An 18,016-nucleotide genomic window follows, 5' to 3' on the forward strand; every position below is an offset into this window, starting at 1 on the left:
CCTCACAACAAGACACTAGGGAGCAGGATTCTCTACCTGTAGCCCAGTACCCAAGGACTGAGGATGGAGAACTTGCACAGGTTTCACTAGAAGAGGCTGCTGGAATAAAGCAGCTGCAACTGCCTGTTGGTAGAGAGCAGAATTCAACACACAGACAGGCACCCAGACTGAGCCAGAATCCACAGCACAGAAGCCAGGGAACTGCTTAAGGTGCAGAAGGGTCGAGCTCAGCAAGTCCACAGACACCTGTAAAGAGAGAAAGGGAGAGGGGGCTGGGCAGAGGACAGAAAGCCACCTGACAAAATGTATTCCAGGCATCCTTTTATTAATAAAATATAAGATTTACAGCATGTGTCAATGGACAGTGTGCTTAGAGAACTAGCTACTTGGATAGTATGACAGCAAAGTCAGTAGCTGGTTTTGGTGAGGGCAAGTTAAACCTCAGATGACATGCCAGGGGTCACCACTACTGACAAAACCAGAGCTCTTCCCAAGCCCAGCTTTAACCCACCTCCATCCCAACGCACAGCTGAGGTCCCAGAGGCAGCTTCCCTTGGGTGCGGTATTGCTGGGAGGCCGCTCTGTGCTCTAGGGCAAGCTACCTGCTCAGTCTTTATCTTCACATCCACACTTTGTCTGTCCTAAGCACCCTTCCAGGTGTTCAGTGCACACAGAATAACAAGAGCAGCAGCCCAACACCTCTGTCTTCCCAGAGCAGCAGGGTTAAACCCTGTGCTGCTCCATGCACTGTGCAGATGAGTTTTACCTGCCCTGGGTGTGAGGCTCATTACCTCTTGCCCTTGCCATAAGAACAAACCTTGGCCCTGATTCTGCAGCACCCAGGCACATGATTATCCTCACTCACCAGTTGCTTCCTTAACTATTAGCAAGTAGTCATTTGAGTAAAATGAGTCACATGCTCTGTAGGTAGGAGTAGGGTTTGCAGAGCTTCATTCACCCACTGGAAAACAGCTGCTGTCCCTGGGGCAGTTAAACCTAACAGGTGAAAACAAAAAGGTCAAGTCCTTACAAAGGCTCATGGTCAGGCATGCATGGTACAAGATAAATACTTAAAGAGAACCCAGAGCTAACAAATCTTAGAATCTTCACATTATCAAACCACTGCACAAGGACTTGAAGTATGACTGCAAGAGTAGTCTTATTAACAGCCTCACCCAGCCATAATTTTACAGCAGAAACAGTATCTCAGCTGACCAAAGAGAGGCATTGTAATAACTGCCTAGAACCAAGCCACAGAAATACTTCCAATATAGGTAACTGAAAAGTGAAAATCCTCCCAGCCAGGACAAGTTCACTGCGACTTTAAACTCCATTCTGAACCTTTCCATGAAGGGAGAGTAAACCTAAAAGCACAGTTAGCAAAAACACCTGGCAGTAAACACTGGTGAGCCTTATGAAGCATCACTCTCTGGTTCATCTTTGGCTAAGCCTTGCTCTCTGAGGACTCTCAACTGTGCACATTGATTTCATGCAGCTGCTGCACCACTTCAGGTGTTTCTCATCTGCCACCCTTCTGTAAGTGCAGCAACTCTGCAACACCAGAAGCCAGGAGAAACACCTGCATGGTCAGACCACAGTACCACTGCTACTGATAGCAACAAAGCACAGAGCCAGCAGCTCAGGATGCTGCAGTGAGCTGCACTAGACAAGAACTCAGACAACTGAAAAAGCCACAGGGGACTCAGCTCTCCAAACAAGGCATTAAGGTTTGCAGCCTAAAAGAAGGCAATCAAGAAACCAGGACAAAACTCAACGTTAAGACATTAGTCCTATAAAATGGATTTCTAGACCCGAAAATTTGCTTCCTGTTCCAATTGAAAAAAGCAGCCTTTGGGGACACTGCCAGAGAAAGTGCCCTGCTCAGATGGCACAACCTGACAGCAGGGCACAGCTGGAGATGCAGAGGTCCACACAAACACGGCTGGTGGTGGTGCTGCTGCTGCCGCTCCTGGATGTGGATTCTGCTGAAATTCCCTCCCTCATTCCCGTGGAAAAGAAAATTAATACTGGTTAAAATGATTACAAAAAACCATAATTTTATTTTCATGCATCTAAGGTAAAACACAGAGTATTTGTATAAAGAGGTAGATTAAAAAAAAGAAAACAGATTCTCCATTCTTTGTCACTTTTATTCAGTAGTTTTGTTATTTTTTTTTTTCTCTCTCTCCTTATTTTCTCTTTCTTTTTTTTTTTGTTTGTTTCTTTTTGTTTCCTTGTTTTGGTGCCAGACATGGCAAGGAGTGATTACAGTCAACTGTTTTCATAAAACATTTGTTGCAACACAGCCCCCCCTTTACCACTGACCCCAAACGGACCCACTTCATGTGTGCTTTATTCTGGTTTTTTGTCTCTATACACCACCACCAAGGCGAGGTGGAGGGGGATGAAAGGGGAAGGGGGAGGCCAGGAGGAGGAATGCTACAAGCCACAGCAAGAATGAGCTGTATTTAATAAAAAAGGGGCCATGAATGATACAGTAATGAGGTTACACAATTAAATCCCATAGCATGATTGAAGGCTTTCCCTGTGTCTGACGTCATCACAATGGAAGGCATAAAAAGTGGAGTAAACCGATGTCGATAGAGTCCAGGCTAGTCCATTAGGCAAGATGGTGCAAGTAGTCATCTTAAATTAAAAAGTGCCCTAGCCTCACCTAAATGGCTGGCAGGCATGGAGGGGAGCAGCAGGGCTCTCTCCACGCAGCTGTGAAGTGTGTTGTCATATGGCACATGTCAAACACTGCCAAGGGGGTGCCACAATGGACCTCTCGCTCGCTCTCCGTTACAGGTACAAATGCTAGATTCAACTATTTCAACTATGCAGGAAGTGGACTCTCCAGTTAGGAATGCCAACCCTAATTCATCTTGTCTTGAAATATATACAAGTTGTTTGTGGTGGCTACAGCAATGATGTTCTCCTTGGGGTGCCAGGCTGTGTGCAGAATCTTCTTGTTGAAGTCCAGGCTGTCCACGCTGATCTCGTCCTTCTTCCGCTTGCCGCTGGCGCAGACCTTGCGTGGCTTCAGCACCGTACGGGGCTTGTTGTTCTCCCGGGACGCCTCCAGGGTGACATCTCGCTTGGAGTTCCTGTCAAACATCCTGAAGAAGTTGTTGTAGGACCCTGTCATGACGATGCTGCAGGGAGGGGGAGGAAGGAAGGAAAGAACACTTCAGCCAAAAATAACCTCTCCTTTTTTTGGGAGCTAAGACTACGCCTCAAGCCCTCAGCTTTGCCCACACCTTCTGCAGTCTCAGGTGAAACTCCAGCACTTGAATGAGTTATATTTTAACAAGGAGAATCTTTCTCTTTCACTGGCCCTTTGAGGCACACGGGCAAGGAGAGGCAAGAAAAAGCTCCTGGGCTTCTTTCCCCCAAGGCAGCTGAAACAGAGCATCTATACTGGCTGCCCAACAGCCCCAGCGTGGGCAGCACCAGATGTCAGAGGCTGGGCACAGGGACCTCATTCCCATACAGATCATTCCAAAGTCAGATCATAACAGATGGCACTGAATAAAGCTGCAAACCAACCCAAGAAGCCAAGATGTAGGGATAAAGCAGCTCATGGGCTCGGGTGTGGGCAGCACTGCCCCAGTCAAACGTGCAGAACACCATCTCCAACCTTCCTGCACCACCAGCCTCTCCAGTCTGAGCAGCAGCTGCAGCATTTTGCTGCCATTTCACCTTGGCAAAGTCACAAACCTCAGCTGCTAGTGCCACTACGTCCTTACAGCACACCAAGGCAACTGTCCACTGCACCAGGGCCTCACAGCTAATGTACATTGGCATCTACTCAGGTCCTTCAACATCAGGCAAGCCAGGTCATGAACAAAACGGGTGTCTGAGCCATGCCCCCCGGTGCCTGCTTTAAGAGTAACTGGGAAAGATCTTAAGTGCACATAGAAAAGAATTGAACTGACCTGTCTGATCCATTCCAACAGCACTCAAACTTGTCAAAGATGCAATCATTCTCATACAGGGAACAAAGTTTACTTCTGAGGTATTCATGCACCTGGAAAAAAACCCAACACCAGAGAGTGGACTGAACAAGCCTGTAAAGCAACCTCCCCAGATCCTGTTCCAGGAGGAACTGTCTGACAGTGCTCACCCCCACCCAGATACAAAGCAGCATGAACAGACTTCCACAGCAACTCAGCAGCAGGTCACTTGGAGTGGGGAAGAGCACTGGGCTGGCCCCTGTTGGGCCCTCACTACCCCTGCAGAAGGATTTATCAGACTTTCCTTCTCTTTAAAAAGCATGCTTTGGTGACTGATCTTCCTCCCCTGTCCATGATGAAGAGGAGCCTTTCACAAATGTTCTTACAGAGGAAACACCACAGCAATTCTCAGTGCCATTTTCTGCAGAGAAGTGTTTTACCTCTGGGTGATTATAAAGTCAACTGCAGACTCAGAGCTGTGCTAGCTCATGGCTAATGGTTACCTTGCCACATTTCCACTCTGCAGGAGGGAGGCTTTTTCATACCCAAGTATGGGTTTGGGTTCTGCAATCAGCCTGCAAATAGCAAGATCCTTTAGACACTTCTGGAACCCATAAATCTTACTGATGCTTTTCCTGGGCATAGTGATCCCTAGACAAAAATGTTAACTGCCACATCAAAACTGACAGCAACCCAGCATCCTCCAAGGCTTCATTCTCTAGCCTACATCATCCTCACCCAGTACCTGGTATGTTTCCACAGGTCTGTTTTCCATATTTAAGTCCCAGATCTTCACTGACAGGTAATCTCTTGTCATCATGTAGCGACCACTATGGCTAAATTTGACATCAGATATGGAAGAGATGATTTCAGAGAAAAAGGATCTGTTGCTAGGATCTTCTGGTTCTTCAAACACTGTATAAAAACAAGAGAGGCATTTCAAGAGGGAAGCTTGGCTCTTAAAACAAGACACAGCAAGCACTTTCTCAAGCAGCTTGTCACACTGGGCTCCTCTGCCTGCCTTATGCACAGCACCTTTCAGCCAGAAAGCCTCCTGGTACAGTGGCAATACTCTGAAGTATTTCACAGCAAGTAAGGGGAAAGCTTCTAAGTGCACTGCTCACCAAGACCTGGAGCCTTCATTCACACCAGTAAGATTTCTTGCATCAATGACAGACCAAACTCAAGCAGTACTTGACCTCCTGCAGCAAGCCATTCCCACTCCTCCTCCTACCTGGGAGGCTGCTCGGCTTACGCTGGTCAGATTTTGTGGGTTTTGTTTTGCTCAAGTAACAACTAAAGATAAATCTACTTTTAAAAATCTTTGTCTAGATCCATTTAGCAGATTCAGAATGCAAGACAAGCACACACGCTGCAAGCTGATTCCATCCACCCAACAGCAAGCAGGTGACGCTCTGGAGCTTACGTTTCGAGTGCCGGTCGCAGAGCGCTGATGCTCTCATGTCACAGAGACGAATGGTTCCTTTACTGCTGCTGTACACAAATGTGTTGCAGCTGTTGGGGTGGAACTCTGCAGCTGTGATCACCTCTGTCAGCTCTTCCATGTTGGCAGGCTTAATATCTACAATATCTACAGCATTTGGTTAAGAAAATGCCTCCAGTTTTCATACCATTTTGCAGTTCTCAAAGCGTTCAGCAAAGCTTCTTCAGCCCAACGTGCAGCTGAAACAGCCAAACAGAACTAGAGGGAGCCAATAAAAGCCAACTACTGCCTGCAATTTGGAATTTCCATGCCAAAGACACAGGAACCCAGTGAGACAATAGAGTTAAAACAGAGTTTAGCACCAGCCTTGGCAGAGAATGGTTGAACTGGATGATCTTGCAGGTCTTTTCCAACCTGCAATTGTGTGATTCTCTTAGAGATGTGGATGGTCCTCCTCTGACTTGCCTCCTACTGCAAGCCAAGGGAACTTTCACACCATAGTTTGCTGTGATGCTGCTCTCCAGAACTGCTCAGCTGACTTGAACCCCTGCTCTTTATCCCTTACAAGAGGCTGTTTTGCACCATTCAAATGACTACTTCTCATACTGCTTGTGCTGAGTGACCTCTGGAGTAGAAGTCATCCCTAACAGCTATTAGGGGGAAACACCCAGGAAACAGAGGCACATGCAAAGACTTCCAACAGCTGTGTGGTGACCAAGCTGCTCCCATTGTAACACAACACCATAAAAAAGATACTAAAGCTTCTGTCTGTGATTTCTAGGTGCCACAGGTTGATCCTCAAGTCATCTGCAGACAAGTAGGTTTCGTAGTCACTATTGATGGAGATGGAGTTGATGTGATACGTGTGAGCGTTGGCAAATATTCTTCGTGGACTAGCTTCGACCATGAGGTCCATGGGCCTGAACACTGGCACCTGAAAGTACACAACCATGGGAGCTTAAGCTGCAAATGCACTACAAACAGACTGGCACCCAATACACCAGGCTGAGGAAAATAGCTCCAAATCAGGAGTAAATCTGTCTGCTAGCTGGCATCACAGAACATGGCAAGTTACCCCTGGGAGTAGGTCTGACTGAGCCATGGGTTCATTAGTGTGCTGGAGATGAGAGGCATCCCTACGAGGGGAGGCTGAGGGAGCAGGGGGTGTGCAGCCTGGAGAACAGGAGGCTCAAGGGGGACCTCATCGCTGTCTACAACTACCTGAAGGGAGGTTGAGGCCAGTTGGAGGTTGGTCTCTTCTGCCAGACAACCAGCAACAGAACAAGGGGACACAGTCTCAGGTTGTGCCAGGGGAAGTATAGGCTGGATGCTAGGAGGAAGTTCTTCACAGAGAGAGCGACTGCCATTGGAATGGGCTGCCCAGGGAGGTGGTGGAGGCACCGTCCCTGGAGGTGTTCAAGAAAAGCCTGGATGAGGCACTTAGTGCCATGGTCTGGTTGACTGGATAGTGCTGGGTGCTAGAATGGACTGGCTGAGCTTGGAGGTCTCTTCCAACCTGGTTGATTCTGTGATTCCAAATGCAGCTGAGAGAGCTGACTACTCACCCGTAGTGTTGTAACTGTAGTAGGATCCCTATACCGCCCATCTTCTTCCTTTAAATTATAACCCTCTGGTCTCTTGTCCCTTTCACTGATTTTCCATAATTTTATTGTTTTATCTGAAACAAAGCAGCCACAGTTTGCACTCAGAGCTCCAGCCAAGACACTCGTCCTCAATCGATGCACTTTAACATGAAGCCTTCGAACGAGACAAGACCACCTCCGTGTACCAAAAAAAGACAAAACACACTGCCTGGAGCAAACAAGCTGGAAAAGGATTAGAAAGGCCTCCTCCACAGTTTGTTCTTTTTAGAAGAGTTACAGCAAGTTGCAGTCAGAATCAGGATTTGTTATCAATGACTAATCCAAGCTCCCACTGTTAGTTACCCACATCAGAAGCACTGAGTGACAGCTTAACCAAGTCCCTCTGCTGCAGAGCAGCCAAACTGGGACTGGCTGATGTCACAGCCCATGCTGGGGGACTTCTGCAGGGCAGGCAGCAGTGCAGCTCCACAGCACAGCTGTGGGGAAGCCACAGTCCTGGGTGCTGGCATTTAAAGCCAACTTACTTCCATCCCTCTGACAACGGAGGATCAGGCAAGGTCCCAAGAGCAAGCCTATGCCACAAGGGGTCCCCATGCAAAAGCAGCTGTGCAGGCAGAACTTACCATTTGTAGACAATAAAAACTGAGCAGCATTTTTCTGGGGTAACCACCTAATTTTGTTGATCTTCTCTTCAATTTCTAAACTTTTCAAGTAGTCAAACTCTGGTTCATGGCTTTGAAAGGTACTGTAAACATTGTATTCTCCCCTACTGTGAGACTGGGTTTTGTTCTAAAAAGAGAATTAAATCATCAAGGTATGTATGCAGTTTGCAGAATGCTTTCAGGCTGCAGGCAGATACAGACACAGGTACAGATGCAGTCAGACACACAGGCAGAAAGCTCAGCACCTTCAGAACAGCTCAGGACTGCCACACACATTGCTGCCTATGCCAGAGTTGCCTCAAGTGTCCTTTGATGCACAACTTGCCTTATTGTACTGAGCCTGCAGAACCACAGAATGGTTTGGGATGGAAGGAACCTTAAAGATCATCTAGTTCCAGCCCCTCCTCTTTCTGGAAAGCTATGTTTTAGGCAGTTGCTTCCTAACACCAATATTGAACTGCACATACCAAGCCTGCAACAGGTATGGTGCCAGGAGACTGGAATCACATCTTAAACAGCACCCACTGGGGTTAACTGATCTGATTCAAGCTTCAGTTTCTGAGGCACTGCTATGTCACCCACTTCAGGAGGTTGCACCATCAGATGCCTTTCCTGTTTCCTGACCAGGGACTTTGCCCCTTCTTTCTTGTGTGTCTCACATCCAGTCATTCATTTCATCCCTGCACACCTCTAAAACATACTTGTTGATATGATCCTTGCTAGCCCACATTTGTCACATTCCTCACATCATTCTGTCTTGCTTCATACCTTGACTGGCAGGAACCCTGCCATTTTACAACATGATGTTGGGGAGGGAAAAAGGCTTAGAAATAGAAGCTGGCAGCAGAACACTGCCCCACAGCTCTCACTGCCCCTCACCCTGGGAACAGGAGGAGCTGTCCTGAGCTTCAGTGAGACCCAATGGGTTAGACAGGGTCAGTGCCTAGGACAGACCTGAGATGTACATTCACTTCAGGAGATGCTGGATTGTGCTGTAGGGGTGCTGAGGCCTTGGAGCAGGCTGCCCAAAGAGGCTGTAAAGTCTCCTTCTCTGGAGACTTTCAAATCCTGTCCAGACATGTTCCTGTGTGATCTGCCCTATGTGAACCTTGGCAGAGGAGTTTGGACTATCTCCAGAGGTTGCTCTCAAGCCCTACCATTTTGGGATTCTACAGGACTAGAATAATAAAAACAAGCAATAACAACTGCAATCCATCCCTGGGACAAAAGCAGGGCTGAAACCATCAGACTACCCCACAGCTCTGAAACCCAGGAATCCAAACAAGGAGAGGTATTGGCCCAAGCAAGCACCTCACATGAAATGCTCATTTAGGTAATTGCAACCTGCCCACACCAGTTCCTCTCTTGGTTCCAATTAGTGACTGTGCTCACTTCCTGCATGACACTTGGGCAAGGTCCCTTGTCTGGTCTTGCAGAAGGGCTGCCAGGTTCCAGTGCAGAAGTGTCAGTCTTTGGCAGAAGGTGAGTTACACCACCTCTGCTAACTCTGAACAGAGTCTTATGCTTTAGTGTTCTCCTGCCTGCAGAGCTCTCTGAACACACAAAGTGCTACATGAATGCCCCCAAAGTACTTCAACAGTTTTGCTGCCTTTTAGATGCACCTAAAACTTGCTCTAGACAGTGGTGCACGTGGTGTAGCTACTGATGCATTAGGGAATCCAGTCCCCACCTGTCATTCCCTAGACACTGAGGAATAAACATCATGGCAGAGCCACTTGTGTGCATCTCCATCTGATAAGCCAGGTGGCTCCTGCTACACCTGGATCTACAGGATATGAGCCATGGGTTATCAAAGACAACTCACTCCAGAGTGGGTGATTAACTACATAGCTAACGAGCTTTAAGCTACATTAAAAGGATCCTTAAAGGATGCAAACTACAAACCAGAGTTTAAAAACACCCAAACAACAAAACAGCACAGAAGTTCGTGCCTGCCACTAGGGAGGATGAACACAGCATGTGAACCACTTCAGATTCTGGCCCGAGAAAGCCAAGCCACCAGCCTGGTCAGCCACGAGACCCCACTAGATGGCACCAAGTGACCACAGAGACAGATCTATCAGGAGAAGGTCCTGCCCTCCCATGCCCTGCTACCAGCAGAAAGCTACTTGCTCTGGGCTGCTGTGGGGTTTTGAAGGTTTAGGAATTTAAGACTTGACCTTGGCTGCAGTAACTGCATGGATTTTCCAGGCAGCCTGGTGACAGAAGTGCTGCTTATCCTCTCCCCAAAGCCTAGCTACAGCTGTAGCTAAAAGTCAAGAGCTCCATCTCTGCTTCCCCACCTTTCAGGAGGGAGCAGAGAATCTCTTCTAGCATTAGAGCACATTTGTAGAATTCTGCAAAGAGCACAAGGATAAAAGACACCTTTGCCTCTAGGATCCCATGGCTTGCTTGACTGATAGCAGTATGGAAAAGTGCATCTTAGGTCATCATAAAAACACCAACTTCAGCTTCCCCCTCAAGGACTTTTTATGTCCTACCCCACCCCCCACCTCCCCCTTTTAGACCACAAGAGTATTTAAAGAGAATTTACTTCCTAAAAGTATCACAAAGTCCTCACCAATTTCTTCACTCTTAAATCTAATTTCTACCACTTGTTATAGAGGCATCAACCTTCTGCACACTTGTTAAGCAAAAACATTCTCCTTGTCTTTAAAAAGGGAATGACCAGGGACAGAAGAACATGAAGCATCCTTTTGGTACTTAGCACTCACCTCCTGCTCCTGTTGAAAGATGACAACTCTCCCTCCTTTGTCTCCTGTCGCTAACAGCTCTCCAGAATGGTTAAATTCTACTGTAGAAATTATATCAGCTGCAGGGGAACAAAAACAAACAGTGCATGGTCACCATCAGGCCCAGAGAGCCAGAGCTGAGAGAAAGCAAAGGCAGCCTTCAAGCTGAGCGTGCTTCTATCACAGAGCCTTCTTAATGCTGGACGTCTGCAGAGCAGTTACCAGCTGGCCCTGCCAGAGTTACAAGCTCAGTGCTGTCACTGCACTGATTTGAAGGGGCCTGCACTCCTGAGAAGTGCTCCTCTCCTACAGCTGCTGCGCCAGTGGAGCACAGACATGGAGCTGCAGCCTGTGCTTTGGCAGCAGACACCACAGAGAGACTCACTCCTGCGTTTTACTCCATGCTTTCTGACAGAATCCTTATCCAGATGGTCTCAGAGCCTCTGTCTGCCGTTCGGCTTGGTTGTTGTTGCATTTTAGGGGTTGTTTTGGGGGGTGGTTGTCTTGGTTTTGTTTTTTTAAAGGCACTGTACCAAGTTGTCAGCTTAAGGGCAGAATGCATTCGGCTGGCAAGGTTCAGACGCCAGCATCTAAGGAATGTAAGGGTGTGGAACAAGAACAGCTACTGAAAACTAATAAACAGATTCAACAGCTCCTAACAAGTCAGCATCTCTTGAGGGTGAAGAAGGCTGACATTACCACAGGCATTTTATACAGAGTGCTACAATGAAATAGTGAATCCACAGTGACAAAAGCCCAGACACCCAGATCTGGTTACACAGCAGAAAGGACAAGTGATGACCCCGAGTCACTTTTTCAGTCACACACATATCCCTCGCTTTTAAGCAGCAGAAACAGAAGTCAAATCATTCTTTGAACCCCAACTTCTAGCTGCAATTTCACCTTAAACCCAGATTTCTGCTGAAGGAAGTGCCTCATATTTTCACATGTGCAAGTGACAGTCTCACAGTATCATCAGGGTTGGAAGAGACCTCACAGATCATCAAGTCCAACCCTTTAGCACAGAGCTCAAGGCCAGACCATGGCACCAAGTGCCACGTCCAGTCCTGCCTTGAACAGCTCCAGGGACGGCGACTCCACCACCTCCCCGGGCAGCCCATTCCAGTGTCCAATGACTCTCTCAGGGAAGAACTTTCTCCTCACCTCCAGCCTAAATCTCCCCTGGCACAGCCTGAGGCTGTGTCCTCTCCTTCTGGTGCTGGCCACCTGAGAGAAGAGAGCAACCTCCTCCTGGCCACAACCTCCCCTCAGGTAGTTGCAGACAGCAATAAGGTCTGCCCTGAGCCTCCTCTTCTCCAGGCTAACCAATCCCAGCTCCCTCAGCCTCTCCTCGTAGGGCTGTGCTCAAGGCCTCTCCCCAGCCTCGTTGCCCTTCTCTGGACACGCTCAAGCATCTCAATGTCCCTCCTAAACTGGGGGGCCCAGAACTGAACACAGCACTCAAGGTGTGGTCTAACCAGTGCAGAGTACAGAGGCAGAATGACCTCCCTGCTCCTGCTGGCCACACCATTCCTGATGCAGGCCAGGATGCCACTGGCTCTCTTGGCCACCTGGGCACACTGCTGGCTCATGTTCAGGTGGGTATTGATCAGCACCCCCAGATCCCTTTCTGTTTGGCTGCTCTCCAGTCTGCAGCTTTCATGTCAGTCAACCCATGACACTGAACACCACCACCATTTTCACCTACATGGATTCTTCATCCTCTGGTTTGGAGTTGCAAAAGTTTCTGGCACTTGCTCTACAGACTGAAAGCTACTGCTGAAGAGAAGTGACTGAGTCTGAGTTCATGCAGACACTATGGTGTAGCATGTCACAGGAGCTACCACAGGCAGCACAAGTGTTACTGCATTGGAAGAAGTGAAACCTTCAGGATTTTCCTCTCTTTCATTTCAATACCAGAATGACATCATTCTGAGGCTGCCTCAGACATGGCAGGGCTGGCTGCCAAGCCAGAGGTGAGCTGTGCTGTGCTCACTACACTCACAGCACCTGTGGGCAGGCTATGCCTGACCCAGAGCTGCCCATGCAGAGCTTGGGCATGCAGACAAACTCAGCTGCAAGGCCCTCAGAGGCAAGAGATGCAGAGTCAGCCTCCTGGCACAGCTCTGCTGTGTTTGCTATACATACAGCACAGCCTGCCATGCAACAAAGGAGAAACAAGATCATCCTGTCCCCATCAGCCTCCCTTGCCACGATTACTTGGCACCACTGGAAACACAAACAAGCTGCAGTTTCTCAAGAACACTGTGCTAAGGACAGAAATATGATGTCAGCCTGTGTGAAGATAAACCAGGATCCAGATCACACACAAGAATCCCTTGATTTGAGTGCATACATTTTATTTCCCCACTCCCTGGAAGGCAGCAGTTACTTTAGTCATTAATCTGTGATCAAGACAAAGTGATTGATCTCCCCTCTGTAAGGCTGACAGCTGCACACTATTCAGTGTGCACCCTGACAGGTGAACAGGGCATAAAGATAACACACAATTAATCAAACCCAGTATGCAGAGTTAAGTGCAACCCAAGGAGTCTGATTGTGACACACTATGCAATGTAATCCTTTGGCCCTAAGGAAACCATCAGCTGGAGAAAACCAAGATAACTCCCTTCTCAGCAGTGAGAGGTACACACAGTAATTACTGATTTGGCAAACACAGGTCTAACCCTGTGAGCTCTTCAAAGAGGACATTACAGCAGCTGTCAGCAGATAGAAATATGGATGTGCACGTGCAAGGAGAACTGAACAAACCCAAACAACTCACAAACCCAAAAATCTTACAGATCTTCTGTATCCACTTAAGAACAAATGGATAAATTCATCACAGTACTTAGTTGGTAAGAGTCACCAAAATGTTGTACAAGGTCAAAAGCCTTAGGCTTCGAGCTCTGCAGTTAGAAGAGACATCAGCCAGGAAAGCCTTAAGCGAAGGGCTGAAGCCTTAGCTCAGCTCTGCTGGGGTGCTGAAGATTGCTGCTTTCATGCAGCAGGAAGCTGACCACTCCTCTCTAAGTGTTCCAGACCTTCCTTTTGGCATCTACTTTAACTTTCAAGATCATTCTAGCTTGCTACCACGAGCCAAGCTCACGAATTCTTGATTTGTCTACACAATCAACTGTGTGAAGGAAATTCAAGCTCTTATGTCCCCAGACATGCAAAAACATCCAGCAGGCTGGGCCAGGGATGATCAGGTGCTGAAAGCCCTCAGATGCCTGCCCAAAGCCACACAGAAAATCTTCCCAAGATCAGTTGGTAAACAAATTACATTCCTTAGCAGAAATCACAACAGAAGGTTCATTAGCTGTTAGAATCCAGCATGCCCACTATGCTGCAATTTTGGGCTGTTCTCTTTCCAAGGGCAAACCAAACATGCTGAAAAAGTAGGCAGAAAAATTATTTCTGCTTGACTAGTCCCAAAGCAGGGCAAAATGAGTACTGGAGAGCAAAGCCACCAGCAGGACACTGTAAAGCAGTAACTCACCGTTGAGAGCATCGCATTCCCATACCTTGGTCAGAGACAGAGAGAGAGATCAAGGTACTGGTGCTGAACTGGGTGGGTTTCATGGTGCTGGAGAGCTGGCAGGGGAAGCATCTCATCTTCCACAGTGCACATACTCGTTCCTGGATCTTCATCGGGGTTAACACCCTCCTTGCCAAGGCAAACCATCAGTGCTCCCCTTTTCTGTGCAGAGAGGGACTCCAGCTCCTCTGTCAGTTACACGCTAGGTTATTTTAGTCCTTCAGCATCTCCAGAGCATGCTGCCTCCTCGCTGTCTCCTCCCTTGCCTGCTGCTGGGTTTGCTACAGTCCCTAGGTGGAGTCTGGCAAGCACAGAGGGCTGCTCTCACTGTCCAGAGGCATGAAAATGATCCCTGCTATGTCAGACAGCGCCAGGGAGGAGCGTCTGAGAGAGAAGCAGATGTGTAGTGCTCTGCTGTCACCAACACCAACGGCTTTTGGAGATAGGATGCATTCTGTTGCTTAGTGCTGACTTCATTTCAATGCCCTCCTCTTCAAACTCTAATGTGTGAGATAAATAACCACCAAGCCCTCAATTGATAACACCACAGCCCTCAGAGGACACAGTTAGATACCACTGTGTGTTAAGAAACTTCCACAAAGTTACCCATGCAATCAGATTTGTCTCTCTCCCGCCCCAAGGCATCCTGAGACATCTCCTACACCAATGAAATGCTGGAACACAGCACACCAAATGCTAAGATTTAACACAGTGCAGGGCAACATCAAACACACCTGAAGGCACAATTCAAAAAAAAAAAAGCCCAAAACAACCAAACCCAACCCAGGACAGCAACAAATTCACACTTCTGAGGTGTGCCTGCAAGAGCTGTACTGAGTTCCGCTCTCGGGCAGAGCTTGAGGAAGAGCTCAGGGGTTGCTGTATTGTGTGAAAGGTTCTTTGCACAGATGTGTGCAGTTGTTCTTTAGTTTAAGTAGCCCTTCACAGACACTGCAAGTATTTCTGAGCCTACCAAATGCTGCCCAGTGATGGCTGTCAGTGACTCGAAAGGAAAGCTGGGGGGCGGGGGGGGAGAGATCCCAGCCCATCCCTACTGCTGCTGTGCAGTGCCAAGGACAAGAGTCCTGCAGCATCCTGGGTGCAGTGCATCAAATGCAGACCTGCTATACAGCTCCATCCCCACCTCAAAGCAGCAAAACCAGAGCAGTGAACTTAATCCCACCATACTGTCATTGGAGGCTTCCAGCCCCTGAGCTACCAGCACACAGCAGCAGGGCAGAGTCTGCTGCCCCAGGAGTCCTTTACAACCAGCAGCTATTACCTAGTTTCCTGCAACTGCTGTTCAGGTTGCTTTTTCCTTTGAAAAAGCATCATCTTTATTTTCACAATCCACTCTAAGCTTTTTCTGTGTGGCTTCAGTGATAGATCTTGACTTTAAATGCTCCAATAGAAATAGAAACCACCACAAGGTCTGGCCACTCATCTTCACTAGAGTCAAGCAAGATGAGATTTTCCCATGGCAGACATGGAGGCAGGAAACTGAAGAACCAAAAGAATCAAAACTAAGTGTCTAGATTTGACAGCAAAGAGGATGGGGAAAACCCATGCCCCACCTCACTAATCTCCTTCCAGCAAGCTGTAGAGAGCAAAGAGAACTTGTCAGACTAAACCACCCCAGTTCCCCAAGATGCTCCTCAGCAGACCTGTTCTCCAGACCCTTTGCCAACTCTGTCCTTTTCTGGATCTGCTCCAGCCCCTCAGTGTCCTTCTTGGAGTGCAGGACCCAAAACTGAACTCAGGATTCAATGTGCAGGAATCATCCACCAGGAATAAGGGAATAGACCATCTGCATCCATCCAAGCAGGCAAAACCCCACTGTAATCCAATGAGTTTGTTCCAGAAGGCCTATTGTGGACCCGGAAAGCAATTCTGTATCCAATTTGTTTCCAATAATAGAATCAAAGGTATTTCATTAGTTCCAAGAGGCTATCAATCTATTTTAATGCACCCTGAACTTTCTATAAACTCTGCTTGGAAAACATGCTTGGTAGGCAAAAGATGCCACCTGCTTTGCAGCAGGAAGCCAACCATCACAGTGAACAAAGAGTGTCTGTATTCCACCAACCTGAAAGGTTTCTGTGCAACTTTTTGGACTCATGTACATCTGCTCACTAAATGGAGCAAGTAAATCAGTGTGTTTACACAAGCAGAGCAACCTCCTGATGGCTTCCAAGGACTGAACAAAGAATTGTTGTCTTTCTAAAGCATTTTGTTACTTCTTCATTGTTTAGACACCTTCCCAGCAGCTCAAAATACCATTTCTGGTATTTTCCAAAGAAGCAAATCAAACAAATCTTATCCATAACTTAGAGGAGACTGCTGGCAGGTTAGCAGTTCTGTGCTAAGGAGTAAGACATGCATGCAGCCTGCTCGCTCAGCTTGCCAGCCTTAAGGACAGAGGCAGTGATTCTGATCAAGCTGAACATCAACTGATCCCTCCAAGGGTACTTCAGAAGCTCTCTACGATGGGAAATGTTAGAAAATCATCTTTTAACTTTATTATTAACAACCCAAGGAAGCTTCAGAAAGTCTCAAACTGAGGAAGAGGGACAGGAATGGATAAACATGAGGGATAATGACAGCAAAATCACTGAATTCAGCCCAATGAAGTTCTGCACAGAGAATGTGATTTGCCACTGGTATGGGCTGCCCAGGGAGGTAGTGAAGTCACTGTCCCTGAAGTGTTCAAGCAAAGACTGGATGGGGCACTTAGGGCCATGGTCTAGTTGACTGGACAGGGCTGGGTGCTAGGTTGGACTGGCTGAGCTTGGAGGTCTCTTCCAACCTGGATGATTCTATGAAATTCCAGAGCACACCAGGACTATTCCACCTAAATTCCCTCTACAGTAAAGTAAAACCTGAGCACTTGTCCAGGGGCACTTGCAGACACTGGAATCACAGAATGGTAAGGGCTGGAAGGGAACTCCAGAGGTCACCTAAGGCAGGTTCACCTGGCACAAGATGCCCAGCATCACAATGCCAATGTCACACGTTATGACAGAAAGTTGGTGCTTTTTATTGGACTTTGTTTCCAGCAGTGGTTTTGTCTTGCAATGACGCACTTGATTGGAGGGGAAAGAAAACACCCAAAGACACTAAAACATCTCCAGACCTATCTGCCCAATGAAACAGGAGCTGCTCCTGTCTGCAAAGATGGCATTGGAAGTGCAGGGATCAGAATGGAGAGAGAAGGGAATCTCCAAATCCCTTAGGTGTTATCACAAACACACAGAGGAAGCTGAGGTGCTGAATCACCATTACTACCATATACACTGCCTCTCACCTGGCAAAGCAGCCCCTGACACATCCAGAGACCAGAAGGTGCAAAGCAGCCCCTTCCCAATTCAAACAGGGTGCCAGGAGCAGGCAATGAGCACTGCTACAAGCCCAGCTGTACAGGCAGCAGCATACCCAATACTTTAGCTCTTGTGCCTCACTGGGCAGCTGCTGCTTGTGGGCCAGTGCTCAGTTAGCTTCAATATCTCCATTCAGGTCAGATTTCCACCAGACTTATCACTTGTTTCCACTTCTGGACCAAGGCAAGGTGCCAGTGAACAAGTGTGCTAAAACAACAGCAGCTTTCAGAAAGAGCAGAAATCCTTGCAGGGAACCTCAAACTTGCAGGAACATCTCAGGACTATCAGCCAGTTAGCTTCCTGCTCAGCTAATCCAATTCTTTGAGACAAAATGCAATAGATGAGCAACCTGCAGGCAAGGAACATGCTCAGAACCAGCCACATTTCCAGACAGCACAGCAGTATTTGCAAAAGGCTGAGAGCCCATAGCCAAGCTGCTGCTGAGCTGTATTTCCACCTGTCCTGGAAGGCTAATAGGCCCATTAGATGTCCTGGCTAGCCCCACCCTTCTGCTGATGGAGGAAGCAAGGGTGGGAGGAAAACAAAGGCTTGAGCCATTATGTCCTCTCCCAAAGCGATAACCAGGTACCCACAGGTGTTTGGGTACTTGTTAGTGTCTCGCCCAAATAAGGGTGAGCAAGGCCTGGGTTCACCTCATATGGTCAGTTTTGCAAATGCC

At 47.8% G+C, this 18,016-nt stretch overlaps 1 protein-coding gene across 4 annotated transcripts in view; it reads right to left on the reverse strand.

The window, feature by feature from the left end:
• Positions 1–308: 308 nt before the first annotated feature.
• The window catches only part of PPP2R2A (protein phosphatase 2 regulatory subunit Balpha), a 38,207-nt gene continuing 20,499 nt past the window's right edge, over positions 309–18,016 (reverse strand). For 3 of the 4 annotated variants that reach the window (XM_064175698.1, XM_064175694.1, XM_064175695.1), the window contains 8 exons: positions 10,402–10,499; positions 7,628–7,793; positions 6,966–7,078; positions 6,157–6,334; positions 5,383–5,547; positions 4,702–4,871; positions 3,939–4,030; positions 309–3,155 (listed from right to left, as the gene is read on the reverse strand). In XM_064175698.1, the coding sequence (XP_064031768.1) occupies positions 2,876–3,155; positions 3,939–4,030; positions 4,702–4,871; positions 5,383–5,547; positions 6,157–6,334; positions 6,966–7,078; positions 7,628–7,793; positions 10,402–10,499 (1,262 nt within the window). In that variant the 3' untranslated portion in view covers positions 309–2,875. Of the gene's footprint in view, positions 3,156–3,938; positions 4,031–4,701; positions 4,872–5,382; positions 5,548–6,156; positions 6,335–6,965; positions 7,079–7,627; positions 7,794–10,401; positions 10,500–13,946; positions 14,127–18,016 lie in introns of those variants that run through there. The other variant, XM_064175697.1, reaches the window with a different exon arrangement.

The sequence above is a fragment of the Pogoniulus pusillus genome, chromosome 42 (genome assembly GCF_015220805.1).
Source record: "Pogoniulus pusillus isolate bPogPus1 chromosome 42, bPogPus1.pri, whole genome shotgun sequence".
In the NCBI taxonomy this organism is placed as follows: domain Eukaryota; kingdom Metazoa; phylum Chordata; class Aves; order Piciformes; family Lybiidae; genus Pogoniulus; species Pogoniulus pusillus.